The sequence below is a fragment of the Pongo abelii genome, chromosome 13 (genome assembly GCF_028885655.2).
Source record: "Pongo abelii isolate AG06213 chromosome 13, NHGRI_mPonAbe1-v2.0_pri, whole genome shotgun sequence".
In the NCBI taxonomy this organism is placed as follows: Eukaryota; Metazoa; Chordata; class Mammalia; order Primates; family Hominidae; genus Pongo; species Pongo abelii.
In genome coordinates, this window is record NC_071998.2 from 113,429,022 (window position 1) to 113,451,799 (window position 22,778).

The window sequence follows — 22,778 nt, forward strand, 5'->3', positions numbered from 1 at the left end:
CAGGCGCACTGCCCTGCCCAACCAGGCGCGAGGGAGCGTGCGCAATACCAAGAAGTTTTCAGCCTGCAGCGGGGCGGGGCTTCGATTCGGCTCCGCCCACCCCTCCAGGTTGTCATAGTGATGCCGTATCCACTGAGACTCCGGATCCTAAGAGCTGGAAGCTAAAAACAGGCGCCATGGAGTACACAGGGAGCAAATATATCGGGGAATATGTAGATGGGAGGTAAGGGGCTCATTTGATTCACTTACTATACCTTGAATAGCTGTGACTGGAAAAAGACGGCTGTCTTTTTGCTTCTGCGAAACACCTTGTGCCAGGCACTTTCACAAACTTGCCCGAGTAATTTTTTCAAGGACTATATCTAATAAGCAGCAAAGCTGAGATGCATTCATTCCATATATACTTATATGTGTGTGTGCATTGACTGTGTATGTGTGCTATCTGCCAGTTTTAAACATAGGAATAAGAATATTTAAAATGTCAAGATCCTTGCTCTTATGGAGTTTATAATCCAGTTGGAGATGTATTGCCAATAAACAAATAAGTGATAAAATAATCACAGATTGTGGTAAATGCTATGAAAACAAACACGAAGAGTAGGGAAGAGAGACTGGCTAATCTGAATCTACACGGTCGCTTCCTTCCAGGAGTTCACGATCTAGGGATTATTATAGAGGATTATATACACAAATCACTGTAGTGGACTACAATTCAACCGTTTTTTTTTTTCTTTTCTTTTCCTTCCTTCCTTCCTTCCTTCCTCTCTCTCTCTCTCGTTTTTGTTTTATTTTCAGACAAGATCTCGTTCTGTTGCCCTGGCTGGAGTGCAGTGGCCTGTTCACTGCTCACTGCAGCCTCGACCCCCTAGGCTCAAACAATCTTCCCGCCTCAGCCTCCCAAGTAGCTGGGACTACCGGTGTGCACTACTACCCCCAGCTAATTTTTCAACGCCTTTTGTAGAGACGGTGTCTTGCTATGTTGTCCAAGCTGGTCTCGTACTCCTGGGCTTAAGTGATCCTCTTGCATGAGCCACCGTGCCCAGCAATTCAACAATGTTGAGTGGCTAACGAGTACCAGGCCGTGGAATTGACTCTGGGCACAATCCCTGTCTTCAGAAAGTTCATTCAAACATGATGCGACAAGTAGACATAACAGATAACTGCGATTCAGTGTGGTAAGATCTGTAGTAGAGAGAAGCAGAAGAAACACAGAGGTGGCCACTCTTTTTTGCCAACCACCCTGGATGAAGAAAGTGGAATCTCTGTTTTTGTAGCTGAGGAAACCGAGGCTGGACGATATGAAGTGGTTTGCCGAACCAGTGCTAGTTGTCGGGACTGTGAAGCACTCCCACCTTGGGGCCCTGTATTCACAAGTTGGTGGAATTCCAGGACATTTTGAGTTAATAGGAAAGAGGGATCTGTGATCTGGACAGGGATAGGAGACAGATTCCTAGAGAAGGTGGTAGGAATGCTATGGGATGCTATCTCTCCAATCATTACATCAATCTTGCAGGGAAGATGTTATTATCTTTCCAGGTAAGAAAGGTGACCCTTAGAGGGCTTGAGACACTTATCCTACTCAGCAGGAAAGCAGCAGAGGTGCTTGGTGTGTACTCCCTCTCACTACTCAGTGAGATAGTTCAGGCTGACCTTGCAAATAAAGGAACAGAAGTTAAGAGAAGCAAAATGACTGGCCCACCATTATGGATACACAGCTAGGAAGTAAGAGAGTCAGGATTTGAACCCAATCCTCTGTCCAAACCACATTCTTACTTTTCACAAGGCCCTGCTACAGTGAAGGTGGTAGAATTTTGGCAGATAGAGATGGGGTATTGGGCATTTTAGGCACAAAAAGTTGAGAAACTATATTAATTTTCAATGGGCTGTGTATGTGTGAGAGAGAAACACACAGACAAGGTGAAAGAGGGAAGGCTTTCAACCATTTGCCTTTGGCCTTCTGTGTATTTTCATTGGGTTTGTGTGTCGAATCAGCCATTTCCATGCTTTGGCCCTAGGAATTTGGGTTTTGCTTGAGGTTGTCTGGTACCTCTGTAACCACGATAGGGATTCCCAGACCTGAACAGGGCTTCCCAACTTCCTGTAACTAGCAAGAAGTCAGCAGTTTTTCACTTGTTATACTTCTTTTCATAAGTTGGACATGTGTTGTTCTGTATTGATTTTGTATTTTTTTAATTTTTTTATTATACTTTAAGTTTTAGGGTACATGTGCACAACGTGCAGGTTTGTTACATACATGTGCCATCTTGGTGTGCTGCACACATTAACTCATCATTTAGCATTAGGTATATCTCATATCTCCTAATGCTAACCCTCCCCCTTCCCCCCACCCCACAACAGTCCCCAGTGTGTGATATTCCCCTTCCTGTGTCCATGTGTTCTCATTGTTCAATTCACACCTATGAGTGAGAACATGCGGTGTTTGGTTTTTTGTCCTTGTGATAGTTTGCTGAGAATGATGGTTTCCAGCTTCATCCGTGTCCCTACAAAGGACATGAACTCATCGTTTTTTATGGCTGCGTAGTATTCCATGGTGTATATGTGCCACATTTTCTTAATCCAGTCTATCATTGTTGGACATTTGGGTTGGTTGCAAGTCTTTGCTATTGTGAATAGTGCCGCAATAAACATACATGTGCATGTGTCTTTATAGCAGCATGATTTATAATCCTTTCGGTATATACCCAGTAATGGGATGGCTGGGTCAAATGGTATTTCTAGTTCTAGATCCCTGAGGAATTGCCACACCAACTTCCACAATGGTTGAACTAGTTTACAGTCCCACCAACAGTGTAAAAGTGTTCCTATTTCTCCACATCCTCTCCAGCACCACAGTTAACTAGAGTTCTATTTGGGGCATCTCAAATTTCAGCATGTAATGAGAGCATGAGACAGGTCTGGGCTCAAGTCTGCCATTTGCTTGTTGTACACTTAATTAACCATCCGTACCTCAGTTTCCTCATCTGTAAAATGGGAAAGCAATGCACATTCAACAGCAGTGTTCCAAGGAATATGTAATGATCATATATGGATGTTATTTACAGATGGTAGATACTCAATCGATTTTTTTAATTTAGGGAGGGGATATTTTCCTCTTGGAGTTTAAATGAATAGAGTAACCTCTCTATACAGTAGGAAGTTGATATTTAACGTTTGGTTTAAAAAGTTTATGTAGACTCTCCACGGCTGATAGGAACATCAAATGGTACGACTGCTTTGGAAAAGTTTGGCAGTTTCTTAAAAAGTTAAACAGCCATTCCACTCATAGGTATTTACCCCAGAAATGAAAGTGTATATCTATATAAAGACATATATACAAGTACTCATAGCAGCCTTATTTATAATAACCAAAACTAGAAAGAAACCTAAATGTCATCAACAGGGGAATGAAGAAACTAATTGTGGTATATCCATTCATTGGAATACTACTCAGCAATAAAAAGGAGTAAACTATTGGTACACAGAACAACATGAATGAATCTCAAAAAATTATGTTAAGTGAAAGAAGCCAGACAAAAAAAGAGTAGATACTGTATGATTCCATTTATGTAAAATTGTAGAAAATGCAAATCTATGGGGACAGAAAGTAGATCAGTAGTCACCCAGAGATGAGGATTGTGGGCGGGGCAAGGAGGAAGTAGTACAGAAAGGCATACAGAAACTTTTGTGGGGAGTAGATATTTTGTCTTGATTGTGATGATGTTTTCCCAGGTGATGTCAAAACCTATCAAATTGTACACTTTAAACACGTGGCCTATTGTATGTCAATTACACTTCAATAAATCTACTTTAAAAAAACCTTAAAAGAGACATAATTTCCCTGTACCACGTGTAAATATTAAAAAAATAAAAGGTTAATGTAGTATCTGTCTGACCTCAATATTATGGTTTCTTTGGAGTAGTTGCACAATTGAGTTCTAGATAACTCCACTCCAAAGCACCACAAGGTAAGTGCCAGAAGAGACCTACAGACACAGGGGAGGAAGGGACGCCCATCGCATTTATGTAGCAACTACTGTGCTCTGGGTGGCTTTGCCTGCATCTTCTCTTCACAGGGACTCTTTGAGATAGATAGCATTATCCTGTTTTACAGATGGGAAAAGTAAGGCTCGGAGTAATTATATAACTTGCCCAAAGTCACCCAGTTAGCATTTGGCAGAGCAGGTATTAAAACCCAGGTCTATCAGACTGTAAAGCCCATGTGCTTTCTACAATAGAGCCCTGCTGCTGGGGCCCTTCAGAGGCCACATACAGTTGGAGCCGTCCTTAAAGGCTTCATGGAAGAGATAATATTTGAAATGGGCCTTGAAGGTTGGGTAGGATTTAGGTGGTTGGAGATGCAAGATGAAGAATTTTTTTTCTAGAAGTTTCTAGGCAGAGGGAACAGCATGAGCAATAGCCCAGAGGGCACGTATGGAGTAGAGCTGGCAGTTCGGTTTGGCAGGAGAGTGGGTTGTGCCCAGAGGAGTTATGCGAGGGGAAGCTGGACAGGCGGTCTGTGCTCTGGCAAAGAAATTTCAATACCATGCACAATTCTGGTGGTGGAGGAACCACTGATAGATCCTGGTAGGGCCAAGCATCAGGAAATAAAACTTATTTCATCTCCGTATCTGTCCTCATAATGCATATGTGTGGTAGAGACTCAGTAAATGTTGGCTGAATGAATGAATGAATGAATCATGGGTTTTGAGGGGTTTGTTTGAGACACGGTCTCACTCTGGAGTACTCTGGCTGGAGTGCAGTGGTGCAGTCTTGGCTCACAGCAATGTCCACCCCACCGGACTGAAGCGATCCTCCCACCTCAGCCTCCCCGGTAGCTGGGACCACAGATATGCACCACCATGCCCAGCTAATTGATAGGTATTTGAGATCTGGTAATCATATCCTTATTATGGATTGAAGTCTTCACTACAAAGTGGTTTTTTTCTTCTTTTTAACTTACTTTGAATTTAGAAGGCAGGCTTTTCACCTTGAATGAATTTTTTAAAATGGAAGAGAAGGAGGGAGAAAGGAAGGGAAAGAGAGAGAGAGGGAAGGAGAAAAAGAAGGAGGGAGGAGAAGGAGAGAAGGAGGGAGAGAGAGGAGGGAAGCAGGAAAAGTGAAGATGAGGAGATCAGCTCAGAGCTCACTGCAGTTGTCCCAGTAAGAGGCAGCAGAACCCTGGGCCAAGGCAGAAGCAGTGGATCTGCAGGAAAGAGAAAAATGTAGGAGAGGTTTGGGGATTTTACTGCCAGGAGTTGGCAGCTGATTGGCTCCAGTCCCATCCAGAGATGGCTTACAGCCCCAGCCCTGGGCCCAGCTCCTGGCCTTGAACCAGAGGATTCTGATACCATTCATGGAAATAGAGAACTCTAAGGAGGTGCCGCTTAGGGGAGGAGGAGATGAGTTCTGTTTTAGGCGAGTTGGAGATGTCTGTTAGAGGTCTGAACAGTGATGTCCAGTTCGAGGTAAGAAAAGGGGTGGGGTCTAACCTCAGAGAAGGGTATAGAACTTGAATATGGAGATGGTGCTTAGAAATGATAGATGTGAGCTCAAGCAAAGAGTACAGGAGGGAAGGAGAAGAGGAGTTCTCCCTTCCCCCCATGTCTTGCACTAGAATAAAAGCGAAATAGTTTTCAAGTTCTTGCTCTATGCCGGGCATTTTGCTATAGTTTCACATCCATCATCTCACTCAGTTATCTCAACAACTTTGTCATCCACTCTGTTCACTGACTACTCTTTCTGTTTCCTTCATTCTTTACTCAGGAGACGTTTATGAAGCACCTGCTTAGTGTTTCTAGGAGTTGAGGATACCAAGGTCTTCCTTTAAAGAAGCTTTAATTAAATACAGGAGATAAGATATCTAATTACAAAACAAGATAGAAAGTGTTACACATCCCGACAGAGGTACTAGCAAAAGCCTAAAGAAGGTCAGAGTTAGGAGAGGAGCCTTCAGCTTGTTGTGAGGAATGGAGAAGGAATGAATGAAAGCATATTTATTAAGCACTCACTATATGTCAGGCCCTTTACTAGGAAAATCGTTATATGTTATCTGGATTAATTGCAGCCATTTCACCCATAAAGAAACTGGTCAGCCCAGTGCAGTGGCTCACACCTGCAATCCAACATTTTGGGAGGCTGAGGCAGGAGGATCACTTGAGCCCAGGAGTTCTAGATCAGCCTGGGCAACATACGGAAACCCCATCTCTCAAAAAAAAAAAAAAAAAGAAAGAAAATTAAATCACCCGGGTGTGGTGAGGCACGCCTGAGGTCCCGACTACTTGGGAGGCTGAGGTGGGAGGATCACTTGAGTTCAGGAGATTGAGGCTGCATTGAGCCATGATCACACCACTGTACTCCAGCCTGGGAAACAGAACGAGGCCTGGTCTTGGAAAAAAACAAAACAAAGAAGCTAGTCAACTGGTCAAGCTGGTGTCCCTGCCTTGTTCTCCTGTATGAGCCTGTCTTCCTCCTGCATAGCACTTATCACACATTGTATAATTGCTCAATTTTGTCCCCCACTAGACTGTGAGCCCCCCGAGGACAGGGACTGCATCTGCCTTGATCACTGTTGAATCTGTGTTGTATTCAGCAGGTTAGACCATCAGCATAGTCCCTGACAAAATGTAGGTGCTCTGTAAATACCTGTTTGGAAGGAAAGAAGGAAGGGAAGGAAGACAGGGAGGCACAAGCAAAGAGGTTTGGGAAAGTATCTGTATTAGTCTGTTCTCACACTGCTGTAAGGACATAACCCAAGACTGGGTAATCTGTAAAGGAAAGAGGCTTAATGGACTCACAGTTCCACATGGCTGGGAAGGCCTCACCATCATGGTGGAGGCAAAGGGGGAACAAAGGCACATCTTACATGGCAGCAGGCAAAAGAGCATGTTAAGGGGAATTGCCCTTTATAAAACCATCAGATCTCATGAGACTTATTCACTATCATGAGAACAGCACAGGAAAAACCCACCCCCATGGGTCAGTTACCTCCCACTGGGTCCCTCCCATGACATGTGGGGATTATAGGAGCTACAATTCCAGATGAGATTTGGGTGGGGACACAGCCAAACAATATCAGTATCCAAGATAATATATATATAAAATGGTGTAAGATTCAAACCCTTACTCCTGTCTCTAAATTTCATATTTTCCCAAATATTCCACTTGTGGCATAATAGGCAAGGATGGGTTAGTCATGGGGGACAGAGAAATCACAGAACCAGCTGCCAGAAAACCTGGGCTCTAATGTCCACAGTTTTTACTGTGTGGTTTTGGACACATCTCTACACTCTCTGAGCCTACTAAGGGGGTTTATTTCAGGGAGCAGTGTGAACTCCAAGGTGAGAGTGAGCCTGTAGGTGAACGGGAGAATGAACAGAGCAAACTCTATTCCCCTCTTTTCATTTTTGAGCTTTTGAGGGAAACAAAACAAAAATTTTGTTTTCAGCAGAGTGCTGCTGGGATGAGAAGGATGAGAATGCTGAGAACGGGGTTCCTGCTCACTCTGTCGCCTGCCAGCTCTGACCCTGCAGCTGTCACACAGGGCTCAGTGACTTCCCTGTGTCTTTACAGGATGGAGGGCAAAGCCAAGTACATCCTCCCTACCGAAACAATATATGTTGGGGAAATGAAGGATGGCATGTTTCATGGCAAAGGAACCCTGTACTTCCCCAGCGGAAGCCAATACGATGCCATTTGGGAAAACGGATTGGCCATAAAGGTGATCAGCCAGGGGGGCGGGTGCTGTGAGGCAAGAAGAGCCTCACCCTCTGGCGCCCCATCCTCCCTGTCTGGTGCCCACCTCCTTCCATTCACTCTTCTCTTTGCTTCTCCCCGACTCCCCCACTTTTTTTTTTTTTTTTTTTTTTTTTTTAGTCTCACTCTGTCACCAGGCTGGAGTGCAGTGGCACAATCTTGGCTCACTACAACCTCCGCCTCCTGGGTTCAAGCGATTCTCCTGCCTCAGCCTCCCGAGTAGCTGGGACTACGGGTGTGCGCCACCACGCCCAGCTAATTTTTGTATTTTTAGTAGAGATTGGGTTTCACCATGTTTGCCAGGATGGTCTCGATCTCTTGACCTTGTGATCCACCCGCCTTGGCCTCCCAAAGTGCTGGGATTACAGGTGAGCAGGTGCGAGCCACCGCACCTGGCCTTTTTTTTTTTTTTTTGAAAATGAGTCTCACTCTGTTGCCCAGGCTGGAGTGCAGTGCTGTGATCTCAGCTCACCACAACCTCTGCCTCCTGGGTTCAAGCTGTTCTCTTGCCTAGGCCTCCTGAGTAGCTGGGATTACAGGTATGTGCCACCATGCCCGGCTAATTTCTCCCTGCTTCTGGATCTCCCAGGGCTCTAGAATCCTCTCCCTCTAGATCTGGAAGGATCTGTGAAGAGGCCATGATGAATTTGCATCTGTTACGCCACTTACTGCCTGATCTTGGGCCCACGACTTCACCTCCCTGAGAGTTCTTCACCTATCAACTCGGGACAGTTAGTTGCATTAGTTATCTGTTGGTACTATAACAGGTTACCACAAATTTAGTCTGAAATCAGCACGAATGTATTATCTTACAGTTCTGGAGCTCAAAAGTCTGAAATAGGTCAGCAAGCCTGCATTCCGTCCAGAGGCTCTATGGGAAAACCTGTTTCCTTGCCTTTTCCAGCTTCTAGAGGCTGCCTGCATTCCTTGGCTCATGGCCACGCATCACTCTGACCTCTGCTTTCATCATCACATCACCCTTCGTCCCTCTGCTTTCATCATCATCTCGTCTTCTCTCACCCTGACCTTACTGTTTCCCTCTCATAGGAACCTTGCAATCATATTTGGCACACCCAGATAATCCATATAATGTTCCCACTTCAGGATCCTTCATTTAATTGCATCTGCAAGATCCCTCTTGCCATGTAAAGTAGCATATTCACAGGTTGCAGCAGACAGGGACATCTTTGGGGGACCATTATTCAGCCTACCGCAATAGTACAAGGCACCTCCTAGGATGATCATAAGAGTAAATGAGGCAATATATATATGTAAACACTTTGCTAAGTTCCTGGCACACAAGAGGCACTCAATAAGTGTTAGTTCTTATTACCACCATCACTGCTACTATTATTATAACTTACCTAATCCAAGGATTCTTACCCTGGTATTTGTGAGTCATGAATAGAATTCAGGGAGTCACTGAAACCTCTTGATTTACATACAGAAGTTTCTGTATAAAGGGGACTAAGTTTTTCTCCAGGAAAAGCATCTATAGTTTTCATCAGTTTCACTAAGAGCATGTTGGGGCCTGACTCATGACCTAAAAAAGGTTAAGAAATGCTTCTTGTTTTATAGCTTGGAGAGTCTAAGCCCCAGGAAGGGGATGTGACTTACCCGAGGTCACACAGTGAATTAATAGTATCATTGGAATTTCCACCAGTGTTTCCTGATGCCCAGGCCAATGCAATTTCTACATCCTGAGGCTTCCTTTAGCAGTAAGGCAGCAAAGGCAGAATGTATGTGTTTGGACAAAGGGCCGTGGCTGATGGCTCTGACCTTTCCAGCTATAATAATAATAAAAGAATAATAACATTTATTGAGTGCTTACTTTGTGTCAGTGTGTCAGTCAGGGTTCTTCAGAGACCCAAAACCAATAGGATATACAGAGATGTATGGAAAGAGATTAATATTAGGGATTGGCTCACAAGATTATGGAGGCTAAGAAGCCTCCCAATCTTCCCTCTGCAACCTGGAGGCCCAGGAAAGCTGTTAGTGTAGTTCCAGTCCAAACCCAAGGGCCTCAATCAGGGGGATCAATGGTGGAAGTCCCAGTCAGAGTTCAAAGGCCCGAGAACCAGGAATGCTGATGTCCAAGGGCTAGGAAGATGGATGTCCCAGCACAAGCAGAGAGAGCAAATTGGCACTTCCTCTGCCTTTTTGTTCTATCCAGGCCCTCAACAGATTGTATGATGCCCACCCACTTTGGTGAGGGTAGAACTTCTTTGCTCAGTCCACCGATTAAAATGTGAATCCCTTCTAGAAACGCCCTCATGAACACACCCAGAAATGTTTTACCAGCTATCTGGGCATCGCTTTCCCTCAACCCAGTCAAGTTGTCTCACAAAATCAACCATCACAGCCAGGCACTGTGCTAAATGCTTCACGTGTGCTATCTCATTGAATTTTCAATCAACCCTATTTCATGTACACCATCATTAACTTCATTTTACAAATGAGGAAATGAAGGGCCAGAGAGAGTGGGTCACCTGCCCAAGTTCATCTGCCAAAGTGATTTCACCTACTTTTAGCGGCAGGGACAGGGCTCAGCACTTATACCCATTCCCTCTCGTTGTCACAACCATAATAATTGTAATAGTTACCACTTCTTTACTGCGGCGATCAGAAAGCCCCCCACTTCCCTTGACATCTGAACCTCTTGGCCAAAAGCCTTCAGCTTCCTCAGATGCATATGTGCACTCCTTGTCTTCCAGGGCACATATACCTTCGCAGATGGGCTGCACTATGAAGAGAAGAACTGGCATTACTGCGACGGCTATGATCGGAGGTTTTACACAGAGATCCTCAATGGCTTGAAGCCTGCAGGTACCCAGGCACCCACCCTTTCCTTCATACCCAAACTGAGAGGGAAACTAAGACAGTTTCAGATAAGTGGACTGTGTCCTACTGAAGTAACTTACAGGGGAAGAGGAACTGAGCAGGCGCAGAAGAATACAAAAGACCCAGGTCCTAGAGCCAGGAGGGCCAGTCCTCATATCTCAGCTCCACTGTGCTAGCCAGAGGACCACGGGCAAGGGACTTTACCCACTGCGCCTCAGTTTCTCCCCTTCAAAATGGAGTCAATCGGCTGGGCGCAGTGACTCATGCCTGTAATCCCAGCACTTTGGGAGGCCAAGGCGGGTGGATCACTTGAGGTCAGGACTTTCAGACCATCCTGGCCAACATGGTGAAACCCCATCTCTACTAAAAATACAAAAATTAGCTGGGTGTGGTGGCATGCCTGTAATCCCAGCCACTCAGGAGGCTGAGGCATGAGAATCGTTTGAACTCAGGAGGTGGAGATTGCAGTGAGCTGAGATCACGCCACTGCACTCCAGCCTGGGCAACAGAGTGACACTCTGGTCTCAGAAAAAAAAAAAAAAATCAAAATGGGGTCAATAGCATCATCTACCTCCCAAGATTGTTGTAAATAAGATAATTCATGTCAGGTGTTTAGAACAGTGCCTTGAATGCATGTGGGTGCACGGTACATGTCAGGTGTTCTTATTTGTAGTACCTACTATAACACTAAAATTATGTAAATATTTTAAAAAGAAAGAGTTAAGGGCGAAAGCAGTACTGACAGAGCATGTGCTTTGTGTATCAGGTGCTGGGGGAGGCTCTCTGTAATCCCTGTCTCCCTAATGTCCAGATGACCCTGTCCAGTCAGCCTTCCTAGTCCCATGTCACTCCAGGTTGAGGCTGTGGAGTCCAGACATGGTTCCCTGTGGCAGAGCTCACAATGGAGGCCCAGTCTTCCTCTCTGAGGTCCTCTATATCATGCTGCCTCCCCGCAAAAACCGTGTTTCATCACGGAGGGCTACATTTGGACTACAAGTCTGGATTCAGAGAGTGGCACCTTAAAAAACACTCATCTGAGTGTTTTGAGACATGTTCCAGGTCAGGTGAGCCTCAAGACAGGGGTTAGGGGAGGGATAGCATTAGGAGAAATACCTAATGTAGATGATGGGTTGATGGGTGCAGCAAACCACCATGGCACGTGTATACCTATGTAACAAACCTGCACATTCTGCACATGTACCCCAGAACTTAAAGTATAATAAAAAATAAATAAATAATAAAAAAATAAAAAAAGAAGAGTAAGTTTTTGGCACAGCAGAGATAATATATCCAAAATGACAGATGGGGAAACAACTCTGTATACTATAAAAACAATCCCAACTTAGCTTATGAGAGACCATGAGCTGTGGTTGACAGAGCATGGAGCCAGAAATTGTGGGTTTGAGTCCTAGCATTCTCTGTCTATGGCTGGATGAGCCGGCACAAGTCAACCTCCATCAGGGCAGAAGCCCCCAGGAAGCACCCAGGCACTGGAGTCAGGCAGACCTGAGCTCAAACCCCCATCTCCTTCTCTTCCCGGCTTCATGACCTTGAGTCAGTTTTGACCTTCTCTCCCTTTGCGCTCCTGACACTTACTCTGCTATTTTCCTCCTATCCCCAGGCTTCTTTGCCAGTGCCTCCTCAACAACCCCCAACCCCCAGTTATTCATGTTGAGGTTCCCGGGGCTCTCTGGCTTAGGCACTTTCTGTTATCACTCTATATGCTCTTCCTGAACAAGCTGATACACTTCTAAGCCTTCAACTACCATCAGCTTCTAAATTGAAATCAGAATCCCTGAGCCTAAGATCCCTGCATCAAGCTTCCCTGACACCTGTATTGGTTGTTCCCAACTTGTCTGCACTGAATTCACTGTCACCCCCACGGTGATGGCTGCCTCACTGAATGTCATGCCCATCCACCTAGGTAAGCCTAATCCTCCCTTCCCCTGCCCTCTAAGTGCAATGGTCCTATGGATTTTACCTGTGAAATATAGACTTTATTTGTTTATTCAACAAATATTTATTGAGCACTTCCCTGTGCCAGGCAGCATTCTCCATACTCTTTGCCACTACCCTGTTCCAGCCCTCCATCATCTCTCCCCTTGATGACCTGACTCCAGAGATCCCCACTTGGCCCCCTTGAGGTCATTCTCCATTCTGCAGTCACTTCCATCTTTTTTTTTGAGACAGAGGCTTACTCTGTTGCCCAGGCTAGAGTGCAGTGGTGTGACCATAGCTCAGTCTAACTTTGAACTCCTGGGCTCAAACGATCCTCCTGTCAAGTGATCTGGCCTCCTAAGTAGCTGGAACTACAGGCATGCACCACCACTCCTGGTTAATTTTCTTTTTTTTAAGTTTCTTGTAGAGATGGGTCTTGCCATGTTGCCCAAGCTCATCTAGAACTCCCGGCCTCAAGCAACCCTCCCTCCTTAACTTGGGATTACAGGCGTGAGCCACCATGTCCGGCCACTTACATCTTTTAAAGTGTGAATCTTATTGCCTCCCCACCGCCCCACCCCTTGAGTGCCCCCGATACCCTCAAGATAAGGTTTCAAATTCTCAGAAACGGTGACATTCTCTGGCTCCTGCTCATGTCCCAGCCTCATCCTGGGCTACCCACCCTTCTCGGTTTTTCTCTCTCGCCTCTTGCCATGCTTGCTTTCTCTCTATTTCTCAAAGAGACCACACTTTTTCCTGCCATTCTCTCTGCCTGGAATACTTTAACCCTCTTACTTCACCCAAATAACTCCTTCTTGTCTTTCAGTTCTCAGCTCAACGTCCTGAAGGTGGGACCCCCTTCCCTGAATTCCCACACTAGGTAAGGTCTCCCTGTGGCATATCACAGCAGCCATGATCTCCTCCCAGGGCTTGGATCATGAGTGTTCAGCTCGTCTTCCCAAGCTGTGAGCAACATGAGGGCAGGGCCCTAGCACATTGTCTGGCATACAGTGGGTACTTGTTAAAGAGTTATTGTCAAACAGGGATAATGATATTGACATCACAGTGCAGGGTGAAGTACGTGCTTAGGGGAGTTAAGGCAATGACATTAAGAAACATTTCCTAAGCTCCTACTATATGTCAGACACTGGCTGGACCCAGGGAGACCAGAGTTAAGAGGACATCATCTCTCCCTTCAAAGAGCTGCCAGTCTAGCTGCAGCTTGAGAACCTTGCAAATCACTCCTCCTGGATTAGTTATGATGGGAGGCCTGGACTTTGCCATGGGCTCTTCACCCCAATTAAGGCTGTAGGCAAAAAGCCCTCAGCCTTAAGCCTTAGCTCGCACACAATGGCTGGTTTTGCTAAAGCAGAGCCTCTGCCAGTCTCGTGGTGGCTTTTCCCGAACACGCCTGGCTCTCCCCTGCTTCTCCTGTGACCCTCAGAAGAGCAGCTTGATTCTAAGTAGCTGCTTCCTTCCCTTGTCACTCCACACTTTGCCTCTTGGGGCTGGCATTGTTAGGGCAACTCGCCCTGCTTGCAAGGCAGGCTGAGGGTTAAAAGTGCCCCGCGACCTCTTCGAGCATCTGTGAGATGGGCATTGGCATGAGGCTTTGGTGAGAGAATGGCTGTAAAGTGCTTGACACGGAGTAAGTGCTCGCTAATCATTAGCCAGTACATATGGGGTTAGGTTTAGGATCAGGGTCAGTGTCAGGGTTAGGGTTAGGTATGTCATTAAGCAACACAAGAGTACCAGCTGTGTGCAAGACACTGAGTTGTGGACATGGTGCTGTGTGCTCAGTGGGCATCCAGCTCTCAGTCTAGAGAACAAGGAATTATAGGAACTATAGTTAGAAGGAACCTGAGAAGTTATTTATTCCAACCTCTCCCTTTACTTGAGCCATGGCATTTCAAGATACACACACATAGTATGCATGACCTAAAAGGTACACTCAATCTTCTTTCCCTCCCAGGGGTCTCAGTGTCCCTGGTCCTGTGGCTGCACCTAGGTTCTCTCCTCCCCTGATGTTGGCAGCCGAACATACAGGTTCCAGAGCTGGACTGCTTCCTAGCTGGATAACCTTGGGAAAGTTACTTTAACTTCTCTGAGCCTCAGTTTTCTTATCTGTAAAATGGAGCCACAGAGTTGCTCTCAGGATTAATTAAAAGAGGAGCACAATGCCTGGCACATAATAAACATTCAATGAGTGGCAGCCACAGTGGTAATTTTGGCAAGACTCAAAGTTCTCCACCACCTGCCCCTTGTCCACCTGATCCATTTCTTTTCTGCTGTTCTCCTTCATACGTGCTCTGCTCTACAAGGTCTCCAGAGTTGGGCTTACGGATCCATGCCTCTGGCCTCTGCCCATGCTTTGAATGCCACCCCTCTTCTTGACCTGATGCTCTCCTATCCATTTGCCGACTCTGACTCACCCTCAGGGTCTGTCTAACTTCAGAACCTGTGCCTTTTGTCATGGTATCCCAAGAAATGGAGGAGGATGGGGTCAAAGGAAGAAGAAGACAGAGGGTCTAGTTCCCAAGACTCTGTTCCCAAGAGCCATGTTCAGAAAGTTCCTTTGGGGCACTGTTTCTGCTGGGTTTGCTTCTTGCCCTGAGTAAGGGGTATTTAGTTCAACAGTGGAGCCAGATAGTCACATGAGCCACCAGCCACAAGTGGACCTTATGGGAACACTGGGTTTGGATTTGGCCTTGATGGTGAACTAATTGCCCATTATGTTCTTTCAAGGTATGGCTCAACTCACCAATATGGACCCACCTAGAAAAATCCCCAAGGGCTATTACGATTGTGGAGACGGCTTCTATAACCCAGTCACGAGGGTAGTCAAGGACTATAGGAACTGCTTTCTAAGAAACGCAGGTAGGTTTCTTCCGACACTGCAGCACATTTTCTCTTCATCCACATATAAGTATGTGCATCTGTATGTACAAATGTATGCACACACTTGATGAGAAAGAAGCTTTTGCTGATAAAAGATGAAAGTTGATTACCTGGATGTTTTATTTTTTGGACTTCTCGTGGCTGGCAAATCTGTACATAGTCCTAGAGTGAGGTAAAAGGACATTCGTGGTCTAGCTGTGACAGCACATAAATGTCTCACTGAAAGGATTAAGGTACTTATTTTTGTACGCATTCCTTCGATTTTAATGGGCACCTACTATATGCTAGACACTGTGCTTGGTGTTGGGGGAAAAGCAGAGCAAAGCTGGACACAGCCCCCCTTGTGGAGCTTGCATTCTAAAAGTGGCAGAGAAGTACTATAAACAGTTAATTGTATCATGGAACAAACACAGTGAAGGGAAAAACATGGTCCTGTGGGAAGGGAAAGTAGGGACCCCAGAGAGGTGGGACGGATGCTGTGGGAGCACAAATAAGGGGTATCAAATCCCAAAGTGGTTAGTCAGAGAAGGTTTCAAGGAGGAAATGACTTCTAAGCTGAGACCTGAAGAATAACTGGGAGTTGACCACAAGGCCTGTGGAGAGGAAATGGCACAGGCAATGGCCTAGAGGGAAGTGATCCCTTGAGGTCCAAGAAGGTTGGTTCATCCTTTAGCCAGGGGAGTAGGTACCTTGGAGGATCCAGAACCTCAGTTTGGTGAGTCAACACAAGGCTGATCAGACTGAGAAGAACCCATTTACAGTGACCACACCCACAAGAGATCAGTACACAAATAATAGGAACATTTTCCTTTAATGCAGTGATTCCTAACCTTACCCTTTTCTGGAGTCACACTCCCACTAGGAATATCAAAAGATACGGACCCTCTTGCCAGAAAAATGTCCATGCATGCACACACACAAGCACACATGTGCACACATGTGCGCCTACACACGCACATGCATACACACACACACACATTTTGCAGATAGTCTTAAGGGATGGATGGTCCCTCTAAAGACCTAGGTCAAGAAACCTTGCTCTATAATGAGAAAGAAACTGCCAGGTAGACCAGAACATCTGGGCTGGTGAATGAGAGCATCCTCTCCCTATAGGGAAATTTACTCAGTAAGTCAGTGATGACCAGAAAGGTGCCTTGTGGGGCTAGAATAAGAGCAAGGAGAATTGTCAGCTAATCCTGTGACTGGAATCCTGGAGCTAAGATGCCCCTAACCCACTGGATGCTACTGGAGGAACATGGCAAATGCTCACACTCCAATTCCCCGGGCTCACATTTCTTCAATGACTTCCCTTTTCCATTTGCACAATGCACTACTCTGTAGCACGCTAACTCTGCTGGGTGCTAATAGGTTTACCATGAAGTTTCTTGGTCAAATAAAACAAGGAGATATTGCCCTAAACAATGCTAACCAGGCTTATTTACTGCAGAACTTCTCAGGGCCTTTAATATGCTAATATAATTTGTACTTTTCCTTCATGGCACTTATTTCAACATAATTAAATGTAATTATTTGCTTAATATCTGTCTCTCCCACTAGACTGTAGGATCCATGTGAGAAGGAACTCTGCATTATCTTGTATCAGTAAGAGTTCAGTTAGAAAAATGGAAAGAGGCCAGGCGCCGTGGCTCACGCCTGTAATCCCAGCACTTTGGGATGCCAAGGTGGGCAGATCACAAGGTCAGGAGTTCGAGACCGCCTGGCCAACATAGTGAAACCCCGTCTCTACTAAAAATACAAAAAATTAGCTGGGCGTGGTGGTGGGTGCCTGTAATCCCAGCTACTCCGGAGGCTGAGGCAGGAGAATCGCTTGAACCTGGGAGGCGGAGGTTGTAGTGAGCCAAGATTGTGCCACTCCACTCCAGCCCGGGTGATAGTGTGATTCTCCGTCTCAAAAAAAAAAAAAAAAAAGAAAAGAAAAATGGAAAGAATTTAATATCAGGAAATTGGTGGCTACCAGGGAACTAGAAAAGCAAAGGAAGACATTGAGGTAACAGAGAAAGTAACTGCAGGATGCAGGCACCCCCTCAAGGACTGGGGACAATAGTAAGAGATTAGGTTGTAAGAACCTAGAAGGTCAACAGAGGGACCCCCCAGGACCTGCAACCCAGACCCCTGAGCAGAGGCCAGCTGGGGCTGGCTCCTTGGAGCTCAGAGCAGGGCTCCTGCAGACCTGGGACCCAGACCTCTGGCGGGGGAGCACTGTCCAGTGGAGCCTTTGAAGAGAGAGATGAACCTGATTCTAGGAGTGTGGAAAAAACTGGAACCTGGAAGTGAAATGACACTGCTGAGATAACACTGGCATGAACAACAAAGACAACAGAAAGGAGTATATCTTTGTCTGCCTGACAGCCCCTGACAAGGAGCCGGCTGGCAAAACTAATGTAATTCAGACAGTTCCAGTCCCACCATTGCCAAGTTAAGTATAGAAGGCTCAGTTTGGAGCTGAGAGTCAGTAGCTTCTTTTTTTCATTTTGAGATGGAGTTTCACTCTTGTTGCCCAATCGGGAGTACAATGACGCGATCTTGGCTCCCTGCAACCTCTGCCTCCCAGGTTCAAATGATTCTCCTGCCTCAGCCTCCCGAGTAGCTGGGATTATAGGCACCCGCCACCAGGCCCAGCTAATTTTTGTATTTTTAGTAGAGGCGGGGTTTTGCCATGTTAGCCTGGCTGGTCTTGAACTACTGACCTCAGGTGATCCATCCACCTCGGCCTCCCAAAGTGCTGGAATTACCTGACACTGCACCTAGCCAGGTGTCAATAGCTTCTCACTGGCCCAGCCACCCCTTTTGTTGCTCAGCATCCACACACATTCTTCTACAGATATTAAGTCTTCTGTACAACATTAACAAATGTATATTTTTTTGTATAACAAGTTTCAATGCATCCTTCATATTAACACAAGGCCCTCTCCCCTTCTCCCACAGAGGGGAGATAGGAAGCCCCAACAGACACTGCACCCATCTTTTGAGTGAGGTTATTCCTTGACAGTTCTGCCTGAAGAGTTTATAACCTACAAGCTCCTGCCAATAATCCTTCTATAAAATAACAAGGATAAAAGAGGACACAAAAGAGAAAATTAGTTAATAAAAACAAATATGCTAGCCAGGCATGGTGGCTCGTGCCTGTAACCTCAGCTACTTGGGAAGCTGAGGCAGGAGGATCTCTTGAGCCCAGGAGTTTGAGGGCAACCTGGGCAACACAGCAAGACCTTATCTCTTAAAACAAAACAGACTGAGTGCAGTGGCTCACACCTGTAATCCTAGCACTTTAGGAGGTCAAGGTAGGCGGACCACCTGAAGTCAGGAGTTCAAGACCAGCCTGGCCAACATGGTGAAACCCCATCTGTACCAAAAATACAAAAATTAGCTGGGCATGGTGGTGCATGCCTGTAATCCCAGCTACTCAGGAGGCTGAGGCAGGAGAATTGCTTGAACCCAGGAGGCAGAGGTTGCAGTGAGCTGAGATCACACCACTGCTCTCCAGCCTGGGTGATACAGCAAGACCCCCTCTCAAAACAAAACAAAACAAAATGTGCATATAGATGAATAAACAGAAAGATAGATGACATAGATACAGATAGACATACACATACAAGCAAGGAGAAAAAACTGTATCACTACTATAGTTCTCTTTCTGTAACTGGTCACAAGGCTGTAGTTAATATTTATAAATTCCTTCTTCCATTATTCATCCCAGGTTCCATTTGCCTTGAGCACACCCTTCCATTGTTCTGGCTTTTTACCAGTAGGGTGATCAAAACCTTCATTCCTGAAGGGTCCAAACCCTTAGTGGTCCTGCCTTTGTTGGTTATTTAGTTGGTTGGGTTAGTTTTTTATGAACTTTTACTGTGGTCAGTGGAAGTACCAAGAGGTGTCCTGGAGAACTGCTGGGTTCCATACAGCGTTCCCTTTCTCCTAATGGATGGCAGCATTATCTTCTATATCCAGCCTTCTCTCAGGAGCCAGGAGAAACTGGTGGTAACACAGATCATAACAGCACAGAGTTGCTCCCAGAGAACTCAGTAGGGATTACTTTACCCTGGAGGCCAGTAAGCCAGGGAGGTTTCCTGGAAAAAGAAAGATCTACTCTGTAACCTAAAAAAGAACAGACAAATGCAGCAGGGTTGGTAAGAGTGTTAAAGGCAGAGGGGACAGCATGTGCAAAAGGATTACAGTTGGGAGAAGACATGTCATAAATAGGGAGCTCCAAATAATTCAGGAGCATGAGCTAACAGTATGAAAGGAGACAAAGGGCAAGAGATGAAGCCCGAGAGGTGGGCGGGGTGAGGGCAAAGGTTACGGTTGTCTTTCACCCTAGGGCAGTGGGGAGCAAGGGAAGGCTTTAGGCAGGTAACATAGTAACTCGTTTGTTCTTTAGAAAGACTTCTTTGATTACATATAGAGAAGAGGCCAAAGGAGGTCAGATTAGGTAGGAGATCCTTCTGGTAAGATGATGGGAGAGAGGAGCATGTGAAGGACATGGGCTCAGGGTGATGGGATAGGTGACCTGGGATCCTGGTCCTGGCCCCAGCTCTCAGGCTGCCTGCTGGATGACCCTGGGCCAATGCCTTCCCTCTCTGGGCCCCTTTCTCTTCATCTGTAAAATGAGAGAGTTGAACTGGATAATTTCTAGGGCCCTTCCAACCTTAAATAAGAGTCTATGATGGAGGAGAAAGGTAGCCAAGGAGTATTTTGGTCCTGATATTATAGGACAGATGAAGTCCGGAGTGTCCTGAAAACCACTAAAAAGGAGTCTCTGTTTGTGGCCACCTAGTCATTACCCCTGACTCACCTCACCCTGTGAGGGACTGATTCAGGCTTCTGTCGCTCTTCTGTTTTCCCCAGGGACCTCTTTCTGCTGCATTGCAATCTACCCCCACAAACAGTGCTTCCTGTTGGCATCCTGAAGGCGCAGGCTGCTGGGCCTCTGGGCCTGAGATGGGTGACTGTGGCCATCCCAGAGTAAACACAGGGGCCTGAGCCACTGCTATTATGAAGCATATACCACCTGGGTGGGTCAGAGCTGGGAATGCTTATTGTACAGCAGGTCACGGGCTGGGCCACCAGCAGAAGAGTCACCTTTGCTGTGAGAATTTAAATCCGTCCTTCTATGTATCAAAATTCTTTGAACATCTACTATGTGCCAGGCTTTGGGGTTCAGGGCAGGCAACATATTCTCTCTAACTATAGCTCTCAAACCTTCGACCTACAGTAAGGAATGTTTTACATCATGACCCAGGATACACACAGGTGCACACGTGTGATGTATGTATCTTTGTACATGCAATATTCTATGACATTTTCTTTTTTTTTTTTGAGACGGAGTCTCACTCTGTCACCTAGGCGGGAGTGCAGTGGTGTGATCTTGGCTCACTGCAACCTCTGCCTCCCAGGTTCAAGTGATTCTCCTGTGTCAGCCTCCCGAGTAGCTGGGACTACAGGCACACACCACTACACCCAGCTAATTTCTGTATTTTTAGTAGAGACAGGGTTTCACCATGTTGGCCGGGCTGGTCTTGAACTCCTGACCTCAGGTGATCCACCTGCCTCGGCTTCCCAAAGTGCTGTGATTATAGGCATGAGCCACTGCGCTCGGCCCGATATTTTCTATGCTATTTATTTTTTAAGATGCTGGTTGCTAGGCACTAAATTGATTTCACAACCTTTTCAAAGGTGGGACCAGCTGTTGGTGGACCATTGTTCTAGGTAGCCTTCCCAGACCATCTCTTCTGTCCCCCACTCCACTGCTTTGTCTGGGTTGGGCGTCCCTCCTCTTTGCTTTCCAAGCCTAGCTCTTAGCACTTAGCCCTGGACAGTAGAAGTATCTTTATTAGCCTATCTCCCCCATAAGTCTGGGAGCAGCTTGAGGGCAGGGACCACGTGACTATGTCTGATTCATCACTGTGTTCCCAGCATCTCACATGAGTCCCATGAGTTGAAGCTGATTAAATGTTTGTAAAAGACAAAGCATGCAGGCAGGCAGAGCACCTGCTCCTAGGTCCCTCGTATTGTTCAACTAATCACACCAAATTCAATACCTGGCACATGATAGACAATTTATGATTTTGAATAATAAAAACAATCCATTATATTTCTGTGCACATCCAAGTTTTCAAAGCAGTTTAACATCTGTCAGAGGTCTTAACCCAGTGGCTCTCAGGACAAATCTGGTTGCAGTTTTTGTTTGGTTGGTCCAATTCTTGAAGCTGCTTGGGTTCGAGCACCTAGGTGGGGCCATGCACTGCCCAGATCCCTCCCACTCCCTTCTGTGTGACCCTAGCAGCATCAGTCATTTCTGGTACCCGCCTTAAAGCCTTTGAGCTCAGGGGCCTTGCATCTCAGACTTCTCATGCATCCAGTGAGCTGGGAATGGGCTCATCCTGAGATTGGGAAACTAGGTCTTGGAGTGATGAATGACAGACGTGTGATAGTGAAGCTGGAACTCAAACCCACTCCCATCTTACCACAGCCCAGTGGTCTCTCCACTACCCTCTACTGCTGCTTACATTGGGACCATAAAGCCATAAATGATAGCAACTGTAGACAGTTATTACATATTCTAATCAATACTGCAAACACAAAACAAAAGAGAGACTGAGTTAGGATCTCTTGCACCACAGAGGCTGGAGAGCTGAGAGAGGTGAGAGAGATGGCGTGGTGTGGTGGTTAAAAGCCTGGGGCCTGGAATCCATGCCTCAGGCTGGCCTCTAGTCCTAGATCTACCACTGACCAGCTCTGTGATCATGAATAGGTTACTTTTCCCCTTAGAGCCTCAGTCTCCTCATCTGTAAAAGGGGCATTGTGGTAGTACCTATTGGAGAAATTATGGTTAGAAAAAAAAGATTAAGTATTCAAAATACATAGGACAGCACCTGGCCCAAGACAGGTGTCCTGTGACTGGTAATTGTGGCTGTTATCATTATGATGATTATTGACTCAGGCTGGAGAGAAAGAAGTGAGTTAGAGCCTGGGATATGTTAAGCTTTCTCTAGGTGCCTGAGAGGAGTCTCTAGGGAGACAGATGTGCCTGGATATGCTGTCTTTCTGCCTGCTCAATGGTTTTGCTTGGAAAATGAGGTGCTGCTGAAACTTTGGGATCTGCAAATGCTTGATTATGGCATTCAGAGCCCCAGCCTAACTTTGACGGTCTACCTTCCATCCTGCTGTCTCTTCTGCCCCATGTTCTAGTTCAACAGGACTAGCTGGCATCCGTTGATAAACACACCCAGCACTTCCTACTGCCTATTCTCACCTCATGTATTCCACCAGCGCAGAATGCCTTTCCCTCTTTTCTCCACCCATCTCAGTCCTCCTCATCTCTCAATGCT

At 46.1% G+C, this 22,778-nt stretch overlaps 1 protein-coding gene across 5 annotated transcripts in view; it reads left to right on the forward strand.

The window, feature by feature from the left end:
• Nucleotides 1-48: 48 nt before the first annotated feature.
• The window catches only part of MORN5 (MORN repeat containing 5), a 40,127-nt gene continuing 17,397 nt past the window's right edge, over nt 49-22,778 (forward strand). Inside the window, exons 1-4 of one of the 5 annotated variants that reach the window (XM_002820171.5) lie at nt 49-223; nt 7,570-7,717; nt 10,467-10,578; nt 15,277-15,408. In XM_002820171.5, coding sequence (XP_002820217.1) covers nt 177-223; nt 7,570-7,717; nt 10,467-10,578; nt 15,277-15,408 — 439 coding nt within the window. In that variant the 5' untranslated portion in view covers nt 49-176. Of the gene's footprint in view, nt 224-7,444; nt 7,718-10,466; nt 10,579-15,276; nt 15,513-22,778 lie in introns of those variants that run through there. The other 4 variants (XM_009244830.4, XM_054521093.2, XM_054521092.2 and 1 more) reach the window with 4 other exon arrangements.